The 25,973-nt window shown below is 42.0% G+C and overlaps 1 protein-coding gene across 2 annotated transcripts in view; it reads left to right on the top strand.

Moving 5' to 3' along the window:
* atf6 (activating transcription factor 6) overlaps positions 1–25,973 on the top strand; it is a 331,264-nt gene that overhangs the window by 126,003 nt on the left and 179,288 nt on the right. For both annotated transcript variants that reach the window (XM_067990768.1, XM_067990770.1), the window contains exons 11-13: positions 11,241–11,351; positions 15,308–15,407; positions 23,136–23,203. In XM_067990768.1, coding sequence (XP_067846869.1) covers positions 11,241–11,351; positions 15,308–15,407; positions 23,136–23,203 — 279 coding nt within the window. The remainder of the gene's footprint in view (positions 1–11,240; positions 11,352–15,307; positions 15,408–23,135; positions 23,204–25,973) is intronic.

The following is a 25,973-nucleotide window of genomic DNA, read 5'->3' on the forward strand; positions in this document are numbered from 1 at the left end:
ACATTTATAAATAGAGGCATAAGAGTACAAAAGCAATGAAGTTATGTTGAATATAATGCACTGGTTTGGCCACATCTGCAGTATTGTGTTCAATTTTGGACACTGCACTTTAGGAAGGATGTGAAGGCCTTAGAGAGGGTACAGAAAAAATTTCAGGGATGAGGGACTTCAGTTGTGTGGGTAGACTGGAGAAGCTGAGGTTGTTCTCTTTCGAGCAGAGAAGGTTGAGAGGAGATTTGATAGAGGCATTCAAAATCATGAAGGGTTTAGATAAAGTAAATGAAGAGAAACTGTTCCCATTGGGGGAAGCATCGAGAACCAGAGGACATAGATTTAAGGTTATTGGCAAAAGAACCAAAGACGACATGAAAAACTTTTTTAAGCAGCGAGTAGTTATGATCTAGAATGCGCTGCCTGAAAGGGTGGTGGAAGCAGGTTCAGTCATGGCTTTCAAAAAGGAATAGGATAAATACTTGAAGGGAAAAAATTTGCAGAGCTATGGGGAAAGAGCGGGGTAATGGGACTAACTGGATTGCTCTTATAAAGAGCTGGCACAGGCTCGATGGGCTGAATGGCCTCCTTCTGCTGTAACCATTCTATGATTTCTAGTTCACATCTGACCTTTCCCTGCCCAATCCCAGTACTTGCTTGCGAGCCGCGACTTCTTCGCTGTCACTTTGCTGTGTTGCCTGGAGTTTTTATAAAATGGTAGAAAAGACAAAATTGAGAAATGAGGAAAAATAATGTGCAAGGGGCATTCAAGGGAGAGTTGCAGATATACATAGAATATCAAGGGAAAGAGAGGCTTGGAGCAAGAGTGAGAGCAAGAATGAGAAGAATAATCAAACAAACGGAGAGGCACAGATGATAATAAGAGGAAATGTGTGAGAGGCATAGAGAGAATGAGGGAGTGACAAAGACCAGAAGGCAAAGACTGAGAGGGAGACAAGTGTGGAGGCTGTTAAAGCAAATAAGTTTCTTCCATTTGTCAGCAATATCATGGACAGATGAACTTGTATACTCAACAAAGGCCATCTCAGTCAGGCCCTTTGACATGAACAGAAGCTACTGCAAACACTCAGTAGGTCAATCAGCATCTGTGAAGATAATGCAAGTTTATATGTAGGATGTGACCCTTGATTTGAATTGGGTCACTTCAGACGAAGGACTGCACCTGAAATGTTAATATGTCTCTTCCCTCCACAGATGCTGATGGACCTCCTGTGTGCTTACAGCTTTTTGTGTTTTAGATTTGTAGCATTTGCAGTCTTTGGCTTTTTATTAGGTCCTTTCACATCCCTGATAGAGATTTTTTCAACTCTTCCCACCTTTTTTCTTCTATCTTGAGATCCAGTTACAGGCAGTTAAGCCTATTAGCTGCTCCCTTGAAATAGTCCTTAGCATTTCTATACACTTGACCTTGACCTATTCTCCCCTCCCCTCCTGGGCAGTGCCATAAAGGGGGCATCCTCCTAATTTTAGCTGCTTTTATATTGGTCTCAATGGGGTATTTGTGCTGTTGGTTCCTGCAGCGTTGGTCTCATGCAGCTAATGGTATCCTGGTATTTGATTGCGACTTCCTGGACACTAGCCTTAATTAATGCAGTAGGTTCACAATTGGATAGCTGGTGGCTGTATGTGACCTACACATTGGGACCCGATGGCACAAGCACCCCGCTGATATCAATATAAAAGAGGCTTCTGATCCACACGAGCACCCCGCTGATATCAATATAAAAGAGGCTTCTGATCCACACGCACTCCGCTGATATCAATATAAAAGAGGCTTCTGATACACACGCACCCCGCTGTTATCAATATAAAAGAGGCTTCTGATACGCAAGCACCCCGCTGATATCAATATAAAAGAGGCTTCTGATACGCAAGCACCCCGCTGATATCAATATAAAAGAGGCTTCTGATGCACCTGATGATAGGTTCTGTCTAAAATGTTAGCCTGGATTTCACTTTCCAGAGGCTGACTAATCCATTGTGTATTTTGAGCTTTTTCTGTTTTGATTTTCAGATAAACAGAATTCTGGGCTTCTCTACGTCATGCGTAGATTCATTGCGTTTCTTTAATTAAATCCTACACCGTTTCAGAATATTAATAATATAGACACACAGGATCTGACAGCAGTAATGTGCTAATGACTGAAGTGTGAAATAAGGGGAAAAATTTCAGTAACATAAAAAAAATAACAGATGGCGAGAAAGTGTTGTGTGAGCTTTGGGAGTTTGTTAAAGCCTTCAACTCGCACCCAATCATATTATTTATCACATGTATCAGGAACAGACCTTGTTTTGGAACATGCATGTTGTTATTCTGTTCCACTTCATAACTGGAATGTTTTTTGAGTCACTGAGAAATGAATCTGGCAGTAATTCCCACTTGATTATGACAAAGGGCTTGGGTTGAGCCAGACTGGGAGCAGGAAGCCTTCCCATAGGTTGCTTAAATGGGCATTCGACATGTGTTAAACTGCCTAGGGTCAGTACGCAGGCTGTTCATCCTTACAAGGCGCCACAGCTGAGCCAGGTCTTTTGATAAAAATTAAGCCAATCCTTACTTGTATTGCAGTCTTCGCACTGTTTTCTACATCTGTACAGGAGTTGGGATGTCTTGTTGAAGTTGTACAGGACATTAGTAAGGCCACACTTGGAATACTGTGTACAGTTCTGGTCACCCTATTATAGAAAGGATATTATTAAACTAGAAAGAGTGCAGAAAAGATTTACTAGGATGCTACCGGGACTTGATGGTTTGACTTATAGGGAGAGGTTGGATAGACTGAGACTTTTTTCCCTGGAGAGTAGGAGGTTAAGGGGTCTGACGGCAGTAATGTGCTAATGACTGAAGTGTGAAATAAGGGGAAAAATTTCAGTAACATAAAAAAAATAACAGATGGCGAGAAAGTGTTGTGTGAGCTTTGGGAGTTTGTTAAAGCCTTCAACTCGCACCCAATCATATTATTTATCACATATAGATCTTATAGAAGTCTATAAAATAATGAGGGGCATAGATAAGGTCGAGTGTCAAAATCTTTTCCCAAAGGTAGGGGAGTCTATAACGAGAGGGCATAGATTTAAGGTGAGAGGGGAGAGATACAAAAGGGTCCAGAGGGGCAATTTTTTCACTCAAAGGGTGGTGAGTGTCTGGAACGAGCTGCCAGAGGCAGTAGTAGAGGCGGGTACAATTTTGTCTTTTAAAAAGCATTTGGACAGTTACATGGGTAAGATGGGTATAGAGGGATATGGGCCAAGTGCAGGCAATTGGGACTAGCTTAGTGGTATAAACTGGGCGACATGGACATGTTGGGCCGAAGGGCCTTTTTCCATGTTGTAACTTCTATGATTCTATGTATCTGCAGATTCCATTTTTCGCCTTCCTTTTTTTCCTTCAATGAAACCTCCAATTGTTTTCCCATTAGTGCACCAAATTCTATTGAACTGCTTTCTCCTTGTTAATAAACAATCCAAAAATATGCAGCTTTTGCTCTTCACGTGCTGTATCCGATCAGACAAGAAATGTGCTGCTTGTTGTGCATGTGCTAAAAATATATGGGGTTGGGTAGGTGGGTGATGTTTATGTGCCGATTGACTGGTGAGCCTGTTGTGGAGTCCAGGGCCGGATTTTGCTGGAGCGGGGCATCTCGCGGCGTGAACTGTCAGTTAGACTTTTTTCTGCACCGTTTAGCTCAAAAATTGTTTGTGCCATAACTTGCTGGAAGTGGGAGCTGATAACGGCACAGCGAGGGCAGTGGGGCATCTGGGACCTTAGAGAATGATATGACCAACAGCGTATCTCCTTAATCAATAGGATTTAAGGATTGAGAAAGAAACAGAGGAAGGAAACAGGGTGAATTAGATTCAAATCAGGTAACGAAAGAGAAGGAAAGAAAGATTGGATTAAAAGAGAAAGCCATAAGAGACAGAAAGGAGAAGCAAGAAAAAGAAATGTAAAAATTTGACCTTTTTAAAATCACTAAGAACAAGTTACCACCTGAAGGAATGAGACTCCATTATAAATTGTTCCATTTCTGGGCCAGAGAGGTTGATTGGAATTGCATTAACAATTGTCACATTGTTAAAATGGTACTTGTGCTGTTAATTACGAGAGTTAACTTTTTGTGGCAAGTTTAATGAGAAATTAATGTGCAACTCCAGGAAGTTCTTAAAAATAACGGGGAGGCTACGCGGAGCGGCGTAAATTGACTAGCTAGTTCTGGAGATTGGCAACTCACGGCGTATCTCTATCTCCTGAACATGCGAGCCGATTTGCACATTAATAACGTCATGCGTCGTTAACATGCTGTCATTTTTCCAGCAAGACCTGACCCATTGATCAGTACAGATGCTGGATTGTCGTTGGCAACGCAGAAAAAATTAAATTGTCTTCTGTTAGCAGCTGTTGAACTGCCCTGTCTTAGAGTTTAGAAAAAACTGTATATATGATTTTTGTTTTTTTTTAAAAGAAAGATATTACTTCAAAAAGCCAGTCATTTCAAACCAAAATTTTAAAATTGAAGCAGGAAAGCTGGTAGGCATTGAACAATTAACTGTCCAGGCATAATGAGCATTTTTGTTAGTTGTGGTCGATATCTAATGTAGAAATCAGGGTAGATTCTCTCTCGAACTCTCCTTTTTAAAACCTGGAGACGAAAGTTCGAAAGCAGTTGGCTCCAGTATCGGCGTGAAGGTGATGTGAAACCAGCGTGCAGTTTTTCCCAAGTTCAGATACCCTTGAGACATGCTTTTTGCAAACCCCTGGGAAAAACATTCCCTCTGTCAGACGAACAGCCAAGTTATAAAGCTTGAGAAGCTGGGAACCATGGACTATATTGAGCTCTCTTTTATAAAATAAATTATCTATAAAAAGAGATTTTCCAAAACCAAATGTAGCTTTAAGCACGGTTCAGTGCCTTATACTTTCTGGCCAACATATCTTAACAATTTTAATGATCATGGATTCATTTTCTCTCCAGATTTGGGATGTGCTGAATCTGAGATGAAGCTGTGGTAGCAGTATTGGTTTTCAATTTTTCAAGGGTGATTTTTTTTTTTAAAAGCCTCAGCAGCTTTATTTCTCCATTGACAATCTTGTCTTTTTTTCCTCAAACTGAAAGTTAGAACTGTCTTGACTTGTGGTAATTCTCTTTTACAGTTCTGCCAAATATTCACAGGTCTGTTAGTTTTTAATTTTTGTGGAATTTGGCCTTTTTGAAAAGGACCACTGAAACATCAAGGACTCCCGAGAAGTAATTCCTGTGATCTTTATTTATTTTATGAAGTCAAGGTGTTTTGAGTGTGCAGGCCTATAATTTAACTTGCTTCGCTGTCAGAATTCTATTGCTCTTCTACTTTCCTATGAATTGCTCATTCAACGATGTCCTCACTTGAACATCTAACATCCATGCTGGTTGAATTCAGAATTCAGAATCGTCCCTAAACTGCACTTTTTGTTCATGTAACAAAATTTGATTTGCTTGTTTTATTTGCATCAAGATCAGATAGTGTTTTTTAATCAGCAAATGAACTTGGTTTGATTCATTAATTTCATTCGTGAAATTGTTCCTTTTGAGTGGAAAAAAATGGTTTGTTACATTTTGGGCATTTGTACAAGTGTTCCCATCTTACTGGATAGTTATCATTGAATTTCTGGCATGTGTTTTATATTGCTAATTGGATATATGTGTGAAATCTAGTCTGGATTGGTTTATTTGGAAATTTTACATGTGTCCAAGTGGGAAAGGATCTGAGTTTGTTCGTGTCGTTATACGACTGCTTCCCAACTTAGCACGTCAGGAAGACCATGAGAGGTGGCTCTTTTTGATGTTTGGTTGATGAGAGTGAGCCAGACACTATTCAGGAAGTTGAAGTAGCTGGACTGTTGGGGGTTTTGAACTCACGCCCTCTGAGTTGCCGGTTGAATCCCATAACCACAAGGCTCTTGTGCCTTCCAATCAAAAATAAAATAGGTTATTCTTAAACAAGTACTCTAAGTGAGAACCACCACAACTTTCAAAAGCTTGACTAACCTAAAATTTTGTTGAGGTGACGTGACAAATTGATAGGGGAAGCCATACAGCTACATAAGTGGTCACAGATAAATCTGAGTTTCTTCCGAATCTGAACAGTCAGGTTGCACCTAAAGTGTTGTATGGTGTTCTGCTCGCCGTGATACAATGGAGCCATCCCAGCCCCAGAGACAATGCAAAGGAGACCAACAAGACTGATTCCCCCAATGTTAGAGGGAAAAGCTACAAGGGATGACGTGAAAGATTGAGGTTTTTAAACTTTGTTATTGGTGCAGTGTAGGGAAACGCAACAGCCAGTTTACACACTGCTAGGTCCTGTGCACTGCAATAAGATAAGTGACTAGATACTCTTTTAGTGGTGGTGTTTTTGGAAAAATTGTTGGACAGGACACTAAGCACAAACAATCATTTAAATAGCTGAGAGGAGAGAGAAAAATGCTAAGCAGCATCACTCATGGGGGTCAGCTAAAAGAGTCATTTGGTTGCAGTGAAAATTTGGACTACTGGCAAAGTTGATTATATATCAATATAGATAGATAGATATATTGATATATATATATATATATATACAGTATATTAAACTGGTATATGCCACATTGTCCTTCATATTGGAATTTATTTCTCAGTCCAGATTAGTTGCTTTAGTCTATGAACCTTTCATCTGTGTGTGTGAGTATTCACCATTTAGAAGAGAATTTTGGATAATCCAGTAGCAGATCACTAGAAGTTGTTGGCCCCTCAGGTACACAGAAAGGATATAGCTTCCAGATTGGAGGAGACGAGGTTGATTTATGGGGATTGATGTTGGACTATTGATAAAGATGGTGGCTCTGGAAACCCTTTTCCTTAACTACTTCCACATCCGGATACTACCCAGTGGAATAATGCAATTGCAAAATACTTCAAGTTGACTTCATGGTGGTGCTATGTTGTGTGCACTAAAACAGAATCATAGTTTGGGAAGGTTGCAAGTGTGATCCTTCCAATTTATTCTAAATCTGAGGTGAGATGGGTGGAGATTGTGGCTAGAATTTTAGTGGGTGGGGGTGGAGGAAGAGTAGGATGGACTTATCCTGCCTAACCAGTACCTTGCACCTTGTAGCAGGCAGCTGAAGAGAGCATAGGCAGAGATCTTGCAGTAGCCATTTATTTTTTTGACAATGGATGCACAAGTCCAAGCAGATTGAGTTCAAAAGATTTGGTGACAGGCTGGAGTAGAAAAAACATCAGGGATATCAATAGCCCTAAAAGCTGCCGTTTGGCCAATACCTGTTGTAACCTTTCATTATTTAACCGCAAAATTCTTTTTCCTTTTCTCCACCGAAGTGATGACTTAGACTGGTGTGTGGTTCTATGGGCATGGCAGCCTTCTAGTACCTCACCCAAGTGGCTATTCTTTGTGTGATCTCAAATGAGCGTTGGCATGGGCTACATGATGAGGATATCAGTCACCATATGTTTTCTTGCACAGTACCCAGATGTGGGCACTTTCCAGCAGGATTTGATTGGTAAACAGTGAAGAGTTGCTGATTTCTTTTGCTTGTCGGATGATGCTGAGGCTAATTATAAAGCTTCGTTGCTACGTTGGCTCAGGGCAGCTAACTGACCACTGAACATGATTTGCATCCAGGCTTCCTCGTCCAAGTGGTTCACTACTTCAATGGATTTGCCCACTGGGTCACCAGAGGAGCCAGAGCTGCTTTGTTTATTTGAGCCGGTACGGTAGAGTTGTTGACCGGAGGTCTCCAGTTACGGTTACTGGCTTAGTGCACAGAGGAGAAAAGTCAATTCTCTCTTAACTCTCAATTCACTTTATTCACGCCATTAGATCATATACATATAGCTTATACGTCTGGTTAGATATAGGCATGCAGTTTACACCAGGTTATACAGTCTTATACCTAAACTAAGATCTAAACGCACACCCACTAGATTTCTCTGACACTCCCTGAGTGGTCACAAAACATAAAGGATAATACCCGAAAAGGAGAGCTGACGCTGGCCAGGCGTTCCGTTCTCTCTCTCTTTCGACGTCTTCTCTACGTCTCTGACGTAGGTTCTTCCACTTCTGCAATGGTTGATCTCTGGAGTCTTCACTCTGGCTCCACGCTGGATCCTTCATTCTTATTCCGAATCTTATCTCTTCAAGCTGTGCTGTCTCTCTCCCTTTGGTTTAGGCCTACTCGCTTTTTGCCTGTGTCTTCTCCTCATTGGCTCTGTCCCAAGGACTTAGGTAGCATTACCTCATTACTCCTTTTCTAAATAAGGACTTGTGTCTTATCACATTTCCTTTGTCTTTCACAAAACTTGGTTAATTTAAACCGGTTCCAGGCAGCTGAGGCCAGTGACTGAACCCAGGTTACTTTAGTTCAAAAGTCATTCCTGTGTATCAGTAGCTGACGTCTCAGGTTACCTTCTGCAGCCTCTAGCCAACAGAGTAATGGCATTGTTACCAGTCTAGTAAACCAGAGACCTGGACTAATGCTGCAGAGAATGCAAGTCCAAATCCCACCATGGCAATGTGAGAATTTGAACTCGTTTTAAAAACATCTGGAAATAAAAAGCTGGTATCAGTAAAACTGACCATGAAGTTGTTGGATTGTCGTTTTAAAAACTCAACAGGTTCACTAATGTCCTTTAGGGAAGGGAACCTACTGTCCTTACCTGGTCTGACCTATATGTGACTCCAGTCCCACACCAACGTGGTTGACTCTTGACTGCCCTCTGAAGCGGCCCCTAGCAAGCCACTTAGTTGTATCAAACTGCAGCGGTTTAAGAAGAAGTCCCATTACCACTTTCTCAGGGTAACTGGGGATGGGAACAAATGCTAGCCTTGCCAGTGATGTCTACATCACGAGAATGAATAAAGTCAGTACAAAATCACCTCCAAAGTTTTTATACATTGGGGTCCATTTAAAACTCAACTTCTTACTTCATGACACAGCAACCCAAGTGTGCCTAAATCCCAGTGCATCATTTATGGTGGTCCTAATCATTATTAATCAGCCATTTCAAGCAGGTATATAAGATTGATTATATTTTCTAACTAATTGATTACTATTAATACATTTTCTGCTCCTAGTGCTGTCCCTGGTCCAGCAAAGAGCTCTGCACTTTGCTTTGGTTTTCTCAGCTTTAAATCATTAAAAAATAGTTTAAAATGCCAACAGCCAAATAACTGAAATTACATTTTGTTTTGGTGTTGTGTTGGTTTGGCTAGTGACAGAGTTGAAAGAATGAGAATTCTTTGGCCATGGTTCACATTTGCTTTCTTTTAGACATTCAGAGCTTTCTTATTTGTGGGTAGGGAGGATCAGAAGGACATAAGTGACCCCAAGTTAATTCTGGTGATCATTTCACTGGTCATTGATTATAGGTAACAGTATGAAATTCCAATCATTTATTGACTTAATTTGACGTTATTGTCGCCATTTTATGAAGAGATTGTTGAGAACATGAGAAAATATGCTTCAATAAATTTATCCTTTTGGGTTCAGTCTTGGCTCTTTGTCCTTTTGCCCATCAAGCAAATTTAGAAGTAGATTAATGGTTTGCAGATGGCTTTTCTTTGCAGCCAAAGCTCTATTAAAGGACGATATAGCAAAATAATGTGAAGCCATCTTGTGTTGTAAGGATAATGTACTGTACAATGACCCAGTAAACTGTTGTCGCTAAGTGACACGTGAAATGACACATATACAACATTGTTGAGTGTTGCTCGACTTGGGGCTGTCTGGCAGTGTGTTCTTGAGCTTCGTTTTTTTTTCTTTATTGCCTCCAGACTCTTGGCCAATGCAGTGGAATCAGTTCTGGATAAGTTCATTGCTTCAAACCTCTTTTAGCCAGTGTTTTATTGGCTGTTGCAACCACGCCAGCTGACGCACATGTTTGGAAAGCAGTTGCCTAGTCACAGCAAATGCAAACATAGCTTAGTTGGCATCCTTCATATGCACTTCAAATACTGAAACATGGTCATTCCAAAAGTTTTGGTGTTGCCATAATATTTCAGTATTGGTTACATATTTTGCTGCAGTCAAAGACTACAGACTAAGCTTTTTTTATTTTCTCTTCCTCACATCAGGTTGCACAAGTGTACACATAAACAATGTCCAAACTCCAATTGAAGGGAAGTGTACTGTATGGTGACTTTCTGGGGTGGGAGGGAGGAATTATTTCGTATTCAAAATCAATATGGGTGGGGATGGTGGTAGAGAGACAAGAGTGGTATATTTTGGCTTGAAGCCCCCATTAACAGCGGTCATTACTGTTGTCTGTATACACCAGAAAATTTGTTTTTGACACTTATTTTCTCATTCACTGGTACTGTAATCATCTTTTAAAAAAATTTGACCCAAGTCTCAATGTTTTGTCATCAGTCCTCTTTACCCGGGCTAATATTTGTTGAAGCTTGTGTATCATCCCACTGAGGATTTGCCCTCCTTGGTTCAACTGCAGTTGATTAATTGTCACCTTGGTGAACATTTCAGCTTCTTGGTATTCAGATTTTGTGCCGAGAGTCACGGATTATTCCCATTGACCAAAACTTTCAAATCTTGCTTCTCGGGTGCTGCAATATGAAACTACTTTACAAGTGTAAAGCCTCCTTTTGGCTGAACGCAAGGGCTTGATAGGATTTATTTTATTGGTAGCAGCGAGTCTCTGGCAGCATTTTGCTGGTTTTTAACCTTTATTGTATCAAGCCTTGCGTTGAGTCAAAGGAGGCGCCACAGGTTAAAAGTTGGCACTTCCGACTGTGGGAATGAATCACAGGACACTGGCCTTTTCATCGGCGTTGGCAGAAGCCAGAGTGTTGCCGCAAAAGTTGTAAACCTTTGGATTTTGGTCCCAAAAATTGTACGAGGTTTCTGTGCGTAAGGGAAGGTGCCTGGGGGTGGCGGGGGAGGAAAGATGTCATACATCTTCGGAGACTATAGCCATTGTCTTAACCTCACATCTATCAAGATGTTTAAGTTCTTACAATTAATTAGGTTTTGACTTTAATGGTAACTGAGTAGAAAAATGCAGGGTTGCAATAAGTAGCATTTGCCAGCAAGGTGCACCAGTTACGATTGCAGAGTTTAGTTTTGCCATCAGCTTATTGTTTGCTTTAATCGAGTGTCGTGCAGGCGGCTGTGGACTCATCAGTTTTTTTTTCTCCGATTAAACAAGGATGTTATAAATTAAGAATTTGTTCCTTTTCAGAAATGGGATTTCAATTTCGGAGAAGAAAGATCTCATGGTGGTAAAGAAGGAGCCTCTTCTCTTTGTCCAAAGAGCATGTCAACCACAAGTCAATAAGACTGAATCCCTTCGGTGAGTAGAGAGTAGCTATCAGCTGGAAACCTTCAAAGTTCTCTGTTCATTTTAGCCGTGTAAATGCTAATTGCTTCTTCCACTTTTTGAGGCAGAATAGATATGCATGTAGCGCTTTGTATATTTTTATACCTGAAAATCATGCCTATCAATGAAACGAGTATTCTTACAGTATTTAAATTGCACTTTGACCGCCCTGCAGTATTCTAAAGGGCTTCATGTAAGAGTGAGCTGTGCAGGTAGAGTTGTGGCAATGAGACTGTTCATTCCTTCCAAGTGAATTTTTTTTTATATTCGTTCGTGGGATGTGGGCGTCGCTGGCGAGGCTGGCATTTATTGCCCATCCCGAATTGCCCTTGAGAAGGTGGTGGTGAGCCGCCTTCTTGAACCGCTGCAGTCCGTGTGGTGAAGATTCTCCCACAGTGCTGTTAGGAAGGGAGTTCCAGGATTTTGACCCAGCGACGATGAAGGAACGGCGATATATTTCCAAGTCAGGATGGTGTGTGACTTGGAGGGGAATGTGCAGATGGTGTTGTTCCCATGTACCTGCTGCTCTTGTCCTTCTAGGTGGTAGAGGTCGTGGGTTTGGGAGGTGCTGTCGAAGAAGCCTTGGTGAGTTGCTGCAGTGCATCCTGTGGATGGTACACACTGCAGCCACTGTGCACCGGTGGTGAAGGGAGTGAATGTTTAAGGTGGTGGATGGGATGCCAATCAAGCGGGCTGCTTTGTCCTGGATGGTGTCGAGCTTCTCGAGTGTTGTTGGAGCTGCACTCATCCAGGCAAGTGGGGAGTATTCCATCACACTCCTGACTTGTGCCTTGTAGAGTCAGGAGGTGAGTCACTCGCCACAGTATACCCAGCCGCTGGCTTGCTCTTGTAGCCACAGTATTTATATGGCTGGTCCAGTTAAGTTTCTGGTCAATGGTGACCCCCAGGATGTTGATGGTGGGGGATTCGGCGATGGTAATGCTGTTGACTGTCAAAGGGAGGTAATTAGACTCTCTCTTGTTGGAGATGGTCATTGCCTGGCACTTGTCTGGCGCGAATGTTACTTGCCAGTTATCAGCCCAAGCCTTGATGTTGTCCAGGTCTTGCTGCATGTGGGCACGGACTGCTTCATTATTTGAGGGGTTCCGAATGGAACTGAACACTGTGCAATCATCAGCGAACATCCCCATTTCTGACCTTATGATGGAGGGAAGGTCATTGATTAAGCAGCTGAAGATGGTTCGGCCTAGGACACTGCTCTGAGGAACTCCTGCAGCAATGTCCTGGGGCTGAGATGATTGGCCTCCAACAACCACGACCATCTTCCTTTGTGCTAGGTATGACTCCAGCCACTGGAGAGTTTTCCCCCTGATTCCCATTGACTTCAGTTTTACTAGGGCTCCTTGGTGCCACACTCGGTTAAATGCTGCCTTGATGTCAAGGGCAGTCACTCTCACCTCACCCCTGGAATTCAGCTCTTTTGTCCATGTTTGGACCAAGGCGGTAATGAGGTCTGAATCGAGTGATCCTGGCGGAACCCAAACTGAGCATCGGTGAGCAGGTTATTGGTGAGTAAGTGCCACTTGATAGCACTGTCGACGACACCTTCCATCACTTTGCTGCCGATTGAGAGTGGGTCAGGTGAGAGAGAGAGACAGACACCCGGGTAAGCGTTCTCCAAGGCAGCCTTCGAGACACACGACAACGCAAAATCATCGAGCAGAAATTGATAGCCAAGTTCCGTACCCATGAGGACGGCCTCAACCGGGATCTTGGGTTCATGTCACGCTACATGTAACCCCACCAGCGAAAAAAAGTTATCTGTTTTTAATACAACTTGTCATTCTCTCTCTTTCTCTGCCATTCGGGTGTCTGTCTCTCTCTCTCTTTGTGTTCTGACCGATTGTGTATTCAGTAGTCTTGTATGTAATCTTTCTCTGTCTAAACACCATTCCATTCCTTTGATTGCTTTGATGATATCTCTGCCGAGGTGTGATAACGGGCAGTTGGAAAAATTATCTGTAATCACCAGGCATTGTTCTCTGACTATATATGCTGTACCTTTATGGAATCCTCCTGCACTCACCTGACGAAGGAGGAAAGCTCCGAAAGCTTGTGATTTCAAATAAAGCTATTGGACTATAACCTGGTGTTGTAAGACTCCTTACATTTGTCCACCCCAGTCCATCACCGGCATCTCCACATCACAAAAAGCAGGACAAATCCAATCCGGCCAATTACCGCCCCATCAGTCCACTCTCAATCGGCAGCAAAGTGATGGAAGGTGTCGTCGACAGTGCTATCAAGTGGCACTTACTCACCAATAACCTGCTCACCGATGCTCAGTTTGGGTTCCGCCAGGATCACTCGATTCAGACCTCATTACCGCCTTGGTCCAAACATGGACAAAAGAGCTGAATTCCAGGGGTGAGGTGAGAGTGACTGCCCTTGACATCAAGGCAGCATTTAACCGAGTGTGGCACCAAGGAGCCCTAGTAAAACTGAAGTCAATGGGAATCAGGGGGAAAACTCTCCAGTGGCTGGAGTCATACCTAGCACAAAGGAAGATGGTCGTGGTTGTTGGAGGCCAATCATCTCAGCCCCAGGACATTGCTGCAGGAGTTCCTCAGAGCAGTGTCCTAGGCCGAACCCGGAGGGTTGTTTTGCTGAGTTTGGAGCAGGGTCAAAAAGGCTTTGCACTTAGCCTTTGTACCTGCCCTGGGAGTGTTTGACGCTGGATTCCAAAAGTAGTAAAGTCCATTTCTTTGTAATGATGAACAAAAGCAGTGACATAATTCACTCCTCCTACCTTGTCTCTGAATCAGCTATTTTAAGCATTTCAAATGAGCTTGCCGTGTCTGTCGCTTTACCATTAGTTGTCTGTGGCTGGGAAAGCAAGAATGAAGTCAGCTTAGCCCACCCGCGTTGCAACTGGCTTTGGCAGGGCATCGGAATGCTCTTGTGTTTGCAAGGATTGTGTTTTAATAAAAACATAATTGGGAGTTTCAAATTCTGTGTCTTGAGATGATCACAGAATTATGGAACTTAAAGCATAGAAGGTGGCCATTTGGCTCATCATACCTGTGCAGATGCTGTTACACTGGAACTAAATACTGGAATCTTATTTCCCATTTATCATTCTTCCTTTTCTCCACTCTCTTCAGCACTGACCTACTTCATTTCAGAGCCGTCCTGGCCGTCAGTTGAACTATTCCAAAATAAAGGGGCCCACAGCTCCTTTTAAAAACGTTCCCTTTTAATTTAGAACCCAAGAGGAATTTACAACTAAGAATGTGCAATGTAACACATTGTGTCCTGACAGGGGTTGGATAGGTAACTAAGTGGCTACCTGTATGCAGTACCCCAAGATAGCATTTTCTCTGTGGAGCTTAACTGTAATTTTTCAGCCTGTGTTTCAAGAAAGCACTTCCTTCGTGGAGGTAATCCTTTCTGCTGTTGTCTGCAGAGTCACTTCATGTTCTCAAACTGACAAGTTCATGAGAAGAACAAATTAAATCTTCAGTGACCCAACCACAATTTTTAAATAGGATCGAGTCTTGCCCATTGGACTTAACGGTGAATAATTCAGCTGATGTATGATGTTTTACAACCAAGTCAACAGAGCTAAACCTCCCAAGCAAAGATATATACCTATCTGCTGTTGGTGTATCGAGAGTGTTTTATTGGTGAGGGCGATATATTTCTAGGCACACAGAACTCTTTTTTTTTTTAAAACGGTTTTTTGAATATCACTCAAGTCAAGGTGCCTACATCTTAATTCTACATTATTGATTGAATTTTGCAGTTCGATCTAGTTAATGAAACTAAGATCATCCATTTTAACCATACCCTGCTTTAACAGTTCACAGATTTGACTGTCCAGTCAGAACTTGTGGAAATCATCCAAACCAGTGCAGTGACTGTGAATCTACTCCTCATTGAACATTTTCTCCATTATTTTGGTGCAGGCTAGCAGATGAACTCCGTGGGTGGGTCCATCGACATGAAGTAGTCAGAGTCAAGTTGAGAAAAGGGTCCAAGATGCTTCATAAAATACGGACTGTATCGGTATGTACTTTTTTTGTAAAACCTTCTGTGTGTGGATATTTACAGGTTTAGAAACAAGTAAAACAAATGTCGAATTTACTGGCACAGAAGTCATCTGCCACTCGTTTGTGGGCTAGGGCGAGTGTGGTTGCGGTTGGTGGGCGTGGGAGAGATTTTCTGGAGGTGTGTAAGTATTGTGATACAGGAGAGCCAATAAGTCCCAGCGTCTCCAGGTATTTCATGCATCCCTCTCTCTAAGAAAAGGTCAGATTCAGGTTTTGTTGGCAGAGAACGTTAAAGCCCCTTACGTTTGCGGGCCTTTTCTGGCCCTTCTACTCGAGATACTTCGGCTTCTGCATTTCAGATAACATGAGTCTCTGCTCCTTATGGTCTCGGTGTCTCTTCACTGGCCCAGATATCTGGCTAAGTTTCTGTTTGCAAGCCCAGATAACAAGCAGAAAAACTTTGCGTAAATTACTTCAACGACTGGATCTATCCTGTGCCTCCACAGGAACTTAATTCTATCTTGTAAAAGCAACAGAGCATCACAACGTCGGACCGCGTTGTGGACATGAGTAAATTTATTGAACAAAGGAATATTTAACAATAATGTAATTTACATAGATTTGTTTACAGCAGATATCTGAACCAACTTCTCGAAAGAAAAGTAAACAAAGGTATTATTCTGTAGTTAACCTTTTATTTTACGCCGTTATTATCTTGTATTTTCCAACTAGGAGCCAGCTGGAGCTTACTGAAGATTCCCAGTTTTAAAACTTTTAGATTTATGTAATTAGATCGAAGGGACTGCAAGTAAATTAAATGAAGAAAAAATGCTTCATTTTTGTTAGACTCTTAAATGCCTTTTAATTTAATCATAGCGCACATTGGCAATACTTTTTTTGTTAAAACTGTCATTCAGCACATTTCATGTGCTCGTATCAATCTGTAGTTGATTAAAGATACAGGATTTTAGTGCTTGACCATTATATAATGAGGAAATTTGTAGTATCCAGTCAATAGTTACCATGTTTTCATTGAATCAAAGACCAAGCAAACTCAGCAAAAAGATATGAAGTGCAATCAATGGCTGTCATAAATCAAATCATGGCAACCCTGAAATATGATACTACCTTGTAATGTACTGTGTGAATGGCTCTGTTGTTTGAAGTGGTGATGAATGCTGATTTGGAAATGACTAAATGAAATCACAAAGTGCTTCTATTAAAAATGCTAATATTAAAAGTACTGGAGGAAATGCAGAGCAGCTGATCAATTGGCTGTTAAATTTCAGTGAGTGTTGAGCAGGTTTGTTCAGTTGTATAGGACACATTGAGATCAGTTGGCTTTAATCATCATTTGAGCTCCTGACTAAATTCATCACTGTAACCAATTCCAAGTATCAGCTAAGAGTGGCAGATGTTTTTCTTTAAACATGTTATTTCTAATCCTTTATATGTAGAAAATATTTTTTTAAAGCCTGCCATTCCTTACCCCATCCATTCCTTTGATCCAGATTCCTTTGATGCAAGCAGTTTCTTAAACTAGTTACCTGGCCACTTAACAAGGTATCCTCAGCAAATTTTATAATCATCTAGAAATCCTTTCTTTCATGTTAGCCATGAAAAGTGTGAAGAACACAAGCCCCAGAACAGATCTCTGTAGAACACCATTTAGTCACTGCTCCCAGCAAGACCTTTCTCCAATTATTGTCACCTTCTGTTTTCTTGGCAAGCCAGTTCTCAATCCAGATAGCTCATTTGCCTTGAATAAGTACATCAAGCCTTTAAATTTCATTAAAGAGATGGATTGGTCCTAAAGTGTTATATTACTTTCTGAAGTTGCTGTTTTATAGGCCCATTACAATGCCAGTTGCTGGAAATAGACAATGTGATAACTGTGATAACAGCAGGTAGCCATGGAGACACAGTTCTCATTATCACTGGTGCTAGAAGTGGTAAGAAATGTAAAGTTTGATGGGGTTCATGCTGTTGTGCTGCAGCAATCCTATAATCAAGTGTCGGTGGGCAGATGGTAGAAGGGAGCAATCTACAGTCAAAACAACTGATCTGTGCAGGGTATAATTCTATGATGTGGAGATGCCGGTGATGGAATGGGGTGGACAGATGTAAGGAATCTTACAACATGCTAATATTATAGTCCAACAGTTTTATTTGAAAATTAGTTATTTTTTAATACCATTTTAATTTTGGCTTCAAACAAAACATGCTCTTTTGGTGTCGGCTGTTGTATTTTAATCTTTTTTTTTCCTCCTTTTCTGCAGTTCTATTTCTTTTGCTGTGGCTCAGCAAGCAAAATAGCACTGCTGGAGTTGGCACATTTGGAAAAGGATTGTGGTTTGCCCACATGCCGAAACCATTTAATATAATAAACCTTAAGAAAATAGAGAACACCTGCTTACAGCAAACGTCACGGATCAAAGTCCTTTCTGATGAGTTCATGGTTTTGTGGTCAGAATCTCAGTTCGTTTTTCTTGTGGGCGGAGGTTGGAGAACAGGCACTGAATGTATTAACTGTTGTGCTGACACAGCTATTGAGTGTGATAAAACACTCTCTAGTACATCAACAACAGCAAACTTGGCTATGAACATTTTTATTAGTAAGGCAGTGGTACATAGTCCAGAGCACAGCTAGACCATAAAAAAATGGCACAGTTAATAGGGAAAAATCCAGAAGTTTTTGCTTTTGTCTTGCTAATATGGATGTCAGCTGTACAATGCGCTGCTGGAGTTGACTGTGCTGAGTGCCCAGTACTTTCTACACTGTCCAATGGAGTTTACTGTGTTGTTTTCCCAGTGCTCTGTCCACTGCACTGCTGGTGCTTCCTGCTGGCTTTAGGTGTCTAGCAGCTCCTTCTACCTGGGCAGCCAGTTGTGGTAGTAATGGAATCTAGGTCGTGTACTCAATTTTGTGTCCTCGTGAGTCATGTTAACCCATCTGTTTGCAAACCTAAAGCCTCTTCCAGCCAGCTGAAAAGCAACTATTAGGCAGTTATTTGACAGGCATGCAAGGCTCATAATCCATCCAGCTTTGCCTCCTTTACCTGATGACAATTTGTCTTAAAGTTGTACGGATGAAAAAGCTCCTCTGAGCACTGTCTGATAAATCACTAGCAATATTACTTCAGGCTGTTTCATGCATGAAGCATTAAAAGCAGAAGATGGCATGCTTTTTTGTATTGCTGCTGAAAAGAATCTTGGAGAGAGTATTTTGGATGGAGCAGAATATGGCATGTCATTTGAGTGTGGTTGCACCTTAGAATGCCAGTTGTGGCTCACTGTGAAAAGCACCAGTCACATGTAGGATGTTTGGTTTGGTTCTCAGCCACGTTGCTAGGATAGAGGCCAGAGCATCTAAAACCTGAACTTGGTCAGCGTCTTTGTCCGAGAGAACATTGTTAATTGATCATCTTCAATGCCCATCCAATTATCCCCATTTCTATCATCTATTTCTCTTAAGTTTATCAATTATTTCCCACATTTATTTATATTACACTGAGTTTGTGTAAGCTATACTGATATCTTTGTTTTATAATGAGGGGTGGATTACAGATAACCAAACCCTAATATGAGGAATTAAACTGCCCCAATTTGGTAGTTTGGGATCAGTAGGCTAGAAAATGATTTTTTTTTTCAACATTGTAGCTAACCATTGAGTCTGCTTTTTTTTTAATAACTAAAAATGCTGATGTATTTCTTCATCGTAAGCTCATCTGAAAAGCAGGTTGAGTAAGGTGTCCGCTCCTCCTTGCCTGCTTTAGGTGCACAGGATTCTAAATTTTTTACTGCGACCACCACAAGGCTGTGTTGTGATGGGATAACTCATCTAGGAGGGGAGAGGAAGGAACAGTCAGAATGAGACTTGCCTGATTGGAATTGTAACTCCTGTTGGCGGGTGATGAAGCATTAAAAGAAAAGAAAGACGTGCATTTATACTTTCACGACCTCGGGATGTCCCAAAGTGCTTTACAGTCAATGAAGCACTTTTGAAGTGTAGTCACTGTTGTAATGTAGGAAATGTGGCAGCCAATTTGCGCACAGCAAGGTCCTACAAACAGCAGTGTGATAACGAACAGATCATCTGTTTTAGTGATGCTAGTTGAGGGATAAATATTGTCCAGTACACTGGGGAGAACTCTCGAGCTCTTCTTTGGAATAGTGCCATGGGTTCTTTAACGTTCAATAAGTTGGCAGAGGGGTCCTCAGTTTAACGTCTCATCTGAAAGATGGCGACTCCGACTGGAGTGTCAGCCTAGATTTTATGCTCAAGTCTCTGGAGTGGGACTTGAACCCACAACCTTTTGACTCAGGTGAGAGTGCTACCAACAGAGCCACAACTGACACCCTAGAGAAGTGTCTAGTCTGGACTTCTGTGTCCTTCCGACTAAAGGGGGCACATAATGGGGAGTTATGTGGAAAGGGGACCTAATCAGAAAATGAGTTGCACATCAGAACCACTTCTCGCAACACTCAGCTTTCAGCAGGTCCCTTGATTTGGGTGTGATGAATGTACGCACTGTGCTATGAGGTGCTCATGCACTAAGAATAACAAAACGTAAAAGTCACGATGCATGAGAAAACAATAATGACGATGTGCCCATGGAGAAAACGTCTAAGGAACCATTTCCAAATAAGATTATGAATTCTTTTGACTGACAGTTAAACATTGACAGAGACTGGAGGTTTTAACTATTGTGACTTGCACTGAATCTGTCCAGCCAAGGTTGTCATTATTATTGTATAATATCACCCCTCTTATGTATTATGAAGACACTTAAAACCTAAATAAAAAAGTACTTTTGTAATCTTCAACATCATCGATGTGAAATTTAATTGGACTGTAACTATGTTTTGGAGGGTGCACAATTTTTAGAATTTTAATCTTCACTGTTTAGAACTTTTGAGACACAGACTGAAAAATTACAATGCTAGCTTAGGGTAGGTGTCACTGCTTACAGGTAGCTATGATGTGGAGATGCCGGTGATGGACTGGGGTTGACAATTGTAAACAATTTTACAACACCAAGTTATAGTCCAGCAATTTTATTTTAAATTCACAAGCTTTCGGAGGCTTCCTCCTTCCTCAGGTAAATGTTTACCTGAGGAAGGAGGAAGCCTCCGAAAGCTTGTGAATTTAAAATAAAATTGCTGGACTATAACTTGGTGTTGTAAAATTGTTTACAGGTAGCTACTTAAGTACATAGTAAGTTCATCAGCATCTGAAGAGAGAAAAGATAGGTTATCATGTCGATCTTTAGTCAGAACTCCAAGATAAAGTAGTCAAGTGGAAGAAGGACAACAGGGACAAGAGAACAAGTCAGTATACTGGACTCATCACTTTTACTGGTTGTCCTCTCTAACCTCTCCTGTTCCTCCCCCATCCCAACTGCTTTATTCTGTTCAGTCCCCTTTAAATAGCATACTTATCTTTTGTGTCTCCTCTGGAAGATGATTCTAAATTGAGTGTTAACTTTTGCAACTCTGGGCAGTTTTGTGCAGTGGCCCCACACCCCTTGGAATTGCATAGAGACTACCCTAAAATGCTGCTTAAAAACAACAGGGTAGAGAGATTTCTTTCATATTGGTCTAAGTTGGATTCAAGCCCATGCTCCTGGAGTGAGAGGACAGTGTGCGAGCTCATCGTATTCCTCCATGCGCAGTTCCACGTGCTTTTACAACAACAACTTGCATTTATATAGCGCCTTTAACATAGTAAAACATGCCAAGGCGCTTCACAGGACCGTTATCAAACAAAATTTAATCCCGAGCCACATAAGGACAGATGACCAAAAGCTTAGTCAAAGAGTTAGGTTTTAAGGAGCGCTTTAAAGGAGAAGAAAGAGGTAGAGAGGCGAAGAGATTTAGGGATAGAATTCCAGAGCTTAGGGCCTAAGCATCTGAACGCACGGCCGCCAATGATGGAGCAATTAAAATCAGGGATGCACGAGAAGCCAGAATTGGAGGAGTGCAGAGATCTCGGAGAGTTGTAAGGCTGGAGGAGGTTACAGAGATAGGAAAGGGCGTGGCCATGAGATTTGGGCATGAGGATAAGCATTTTAAATTGGGCGCATTGGGCGACTTGGAGCCAAAGTAGGTTGGCGAGCACAGGGGTGAAGGGTGAGCAGGTTAAGATACGGGCAGCAAAGTTTTGGATGAACTCAAGTTTAATGAGGGCGGACAATGGGACGCTAGCCGAGAAAGCGTAAGAATAGTCAAGTTGGGAGATAACAAAGACACTGATGAAAGTTTTGGCCGCAGGTGGGCTGATGCAGGGGCTGAAATGGGCAATGTTACGGAGGTGGACATGGGCTATGTTTGTGATGGAGAAGGTATGGGGTCAGAAGCTCAGTTCGGGGTCAAATACGAGGTTGCGAACAGTCAGCTTCAACCTGACACATTGGCTCGGGAGGGGAATGGAATCGGAGACAAGGTACGGAGCTTGTGGCAGGGGCTGAAGATGAAGGCTTTCCACTTCCCTACGCTCAAGTTGAGGAAATTGCGGCTCATTCAGGATTGGATGTCAGACAAGCAGGCTGACCACACAGAGGAGGTGGAGGGGTCAAAAGAGGTGGTGGAAATCGAGAGCTGGGTGTCATCAGAGTACGTATGGAACCTGAGCCATGCCTTCGGTGGTGTCGCGGAGAGGAAGCATGTAGATGGACAGGAGGAGGGGGCCAAGGATACATCTTTGGGGGACTCTCGAGGTGATGGTACGGGGGAAGGAAGAGAACCATTACTGGAAATGCTCTGGCTACAATCAGATAGGTAAGAGTGAGGGCAGTGCCACACTGAATGAAACTTAAAACATCTATGCTGGATGTTTGCTGAATCAAAGCTTGCAATGTAACCAACTGCTCATGTGACACTGCAGCATTATAAATTTCTTGAGTGTTATGGTGTTGTGTTTCTGTGATTAGCACCACTTTGTTTTATCATGTTTGAGTGTATTCAGCATTGTGAGATCAAAATAAAAACAGAAAATGCTGGGAACATTCAGTGTGAGATCAAAGGGGTCCATATTTATATATGTGTTGGTGGCAGTTTGAGGTCAGATGATTATGCATTTGTCTGGGGTCATTGCAGTGTGAAGTGAGAGGTAGTTGGATTGTGTGTGCACTCGTTTGTGTGCGTGTATATATTGACGGCACTGAGAGGCCATAAAAATCTGATAACGTGGTTCAGACCATGATGTAATAATCCACAGTTGTTAATAGTTTTACTCAATTGTGGTAACTTGTATGGCTGATCAGTGAAATTATTGATCCCACCCATAAAACAAATAGTTCCCAAACCTCTGTCCATTCACTACTGCTGATTGTGGCACGATCTGACCTCAACACATGGGGTTGAAGATCAGGGTCTCGAGATCTAGTTTGGCTGATGAATAGTAATTCTGTTTATGCTATTGAGATTTTCACAAATATTTTCTATGTAATTCTCTCTATCTCTCTCGCGCTCTCTCGCTCTCACACTTTCTCCCCACCTCCTCCCCCCGCCCCCCCCCCCACCCTCCTTACACCTTGGAAAAATAAACATTTAAACTGTGAGTCAGAATTTGCTCACTGGATGAGTAGTATCTGACTCTTATGTGGTTATGTGGCCCACACAGAATCTTGTTGCAGATGCTGGGATACTTTCTGGTTAGTTTTCAAATAAGCCTCCCATTATTTTCACCATCATTTCCACTTTGTCAATAGTTTGTAATGTAGCTCCCTTCACTTCCTTACAGAAACCTGTGGATAAGAAGACTGATGTAGCGCAGTATGTTACCAGGAAGTATACAGACATTGATGAGAAGTAAGTCATTGTTTTGTGACTGGGATTCTCTGTTAAATTGCTGTTTATGGACTTTTTTCAGTTACAGATAGTTTGGTGTATCGGATAAAAGGTTTCAAATCTGCCATTCCCTTCACTGTCCCCCAATTTAAGGGAAAATTGGACAAATATTTGAAGTAAGCCATGGGAGAGAGCAGCACAATGGGATTGCACTGGCAAAGGTCTGGAAAGCCATGCTGGGCCGATAGGCCTCGTCCTGTGCTATAAACTTCTATGCTTCTGTGGGTCTTGCTAAAGAGGATGACTTATGTTTGGATGCATTATTACAATTTGTAGTTGCTGACTTGGACCCTTTTTTAATCATTCTCATGGAAAAGGTCAGCTTTCATACATGCACTTCCTGTGATCCAAAACTTAACTGTATGCTTAAGTTTCTGGGATAGCATTGGCCCAGGACCAACCTTGAACTTTTTTATTGCTACTAAATAGCACACAGGAGTTCAATTGCATCTCTTGTCAGTTAGGAAAATGGATATGAGTCATGCCAGACATTACCACGAAACAAGGCAAAACTATTGAACAGGTTTATGAGCAAATATGCTGGGAATTTCCTCTGGGGTTTGTCTTGATCGGCCGCCTTAACCCCGTTTACACGTCCGTCTGAGGTTTCTGCCAATCTTCCGCCAAAGTTACAGTGGCTGATTGGGAGAAGCCGTGAGGAAAATTCCTGCTAGAGTTTTTTTTTTAACTCTACTGAGTACACTTGTATATTGCACCAGCAACCCATGTGTTCAAATTCCAGAATACTACTTTTAACTTAAATTGAACAAGGTTCACATTAGAGAAGAATACATTTTGGACACTAAGAAAATTCTTCTTCAAACAAATAGTGAACAACATGTGAAATGAACTTTTAGATAGAGTAGTGGAGGCAAAAGCCCTGCAGTCATTTAAGAAACAATTGCATGCTACAATAGGGGCGGGAGCTGTTGAATTTCATAGGATGGATTAATCAAATGGGCTGAAAAGCCTTCCTCATCCCTAGTTATGTGGTGATTTCGATTGGGTTTGGTTACATACTGGCCTCTAGCAGTGCAGAGGTCATGCATTCAAATCCCAACATGGCCTGTCTTGAATTTTGCATGTGATAACTCTGCTAATTTATGGGCTAGCACTGGGATGGGGGCGGAGTGGGGGGGGGGGCTGGTGGTTATGACAATTGTAGTAAAAGCTCAGCTTGTTGACTCATGCCCTTTAGGAAGGGAGCCTGCTACCCCTACCTAGTCTGGCCTACAGGTGACTCTAGACCAATTATATGACTCAACGCTCCCTGGAGCATTAATTGGCCCAGTTGTACACTGGATACAAAACAGAAGACTCATTGTCACCATTTCAAGACAACAAGTGGTGTGCAGTACACTTGGCCTAATCAGCTTTGTCTACATTCCAAGAGAAAATAACAAAATATGTAGCAATAAGCAATGTGGGTGAGATGTTGAATACATGTCTCCCCTTTTCAGTGTTCTATCTTAAAACCAATTTAAACTAAGGTACACAGCAACAACAAAATAAGGAAATATGGGTAGTAATATCCATTTTCAAACTGTTTGAAAATTCATGTATATCATGTGAAAAGGCAACAATTTGTGCCTCACACTGCTCCAGGTGCCCAGCTTTGACCCCTCCTGGTCTAGGTTGAGTGAGATGATCTCAACCAGGGAGGTGATGAAAGTGTTACAACTAACCTGGGGGGCCCTACGGAGGGGAGGAACAGAAATTAGCTAGAGTTTCTGCCCCCACTTTTATACTGGCTGCCTTACAGCGTCTCAGGACTGTATCTGTTTGATATTAAGCCCTGCAAGTTTGTCAGCACAAGACAACGTTGCTATCCCAACAGCAGCAGGAGGGCCTGGTCTTCTTACCAGATCTTTACAAATAAGCAAGTTTTTGTCAGCCTCACAACCTGATAGGGTACAGAGACGAGCAACGAACATGATTGCAGGTATCCAGAATTTATGTTAGGAGCAAAGGTTAAAGACGCTGGGCTTGTTATCTTGGAAGCCTTTGGGGTGATGTAATTCAGTTTTTCAAGATTATGAAGGGAATTTCTGTAGCTGATCCAGGCATACAAGAGGTCATATAGTGGGTGGAAAAATTACCATGAATGGAGAGAAAAGGCCAGAAATTGTAGTTTACATGGAAGCCACTGATTTAGGTAACTTGGAGAGAGTTTGAGGAGTTGGATTTTGGATTGAAGTGCAAGAGCCTGAACATGGTAATCTCCAGATTATTGCAATAATGAACCAGTTTTTAAAAATATTAGTTCTTGGGATGTGAGCGTCGCTAGTTGCCCTGATTTTGATATAACTGAGTGGCTTGCTAGGCCACATCAGAGGGCATTCCTGAAGGACATAGCTGCCGGACTCGTCCCGCGGCAGGTGGTGAGCGAACCAACACGAGGGAAAAACCTACTTGACCTTGTCCTCACCAATCTACCGCAGATGCATCTGTCCATGACAGTATTGGTCGGAGTCACCACTGCACAGTCCTTTTGGAGACAAAGTCCCGTCTTCGCACTGAGGACACTACCTAACGTGTTGTGTGGCACTACCACCGTGCTAAATGGGATAGATTCAGAACAGATCTAGCAGCTCAAAACTGGGCATCCATGAGGCGCTGTGGGCCATCAGCAGTAGCAGAATTGTATTCCAGCACAATCTGTAACCCCATGGCCCGGCATATTCCTCACCCTACCATTACCAACAAGCCAGGGGATCAACCCTGGTTCAAT

This window comes from Heptranchias perlo, chromosome 9, assembly GCF_035084215.1.
Source record: "Heptranchias perlo isolate sHepPer1 chromosome 9, sHepPer1.hap1, whole genome shotgun sequence".
NCBI lineage: Eukaryota > Metazoa > Chordata > Chondrichthyes > Hexanchiformes > Hexanchidae > Heptranchias > Heptranchias perlo.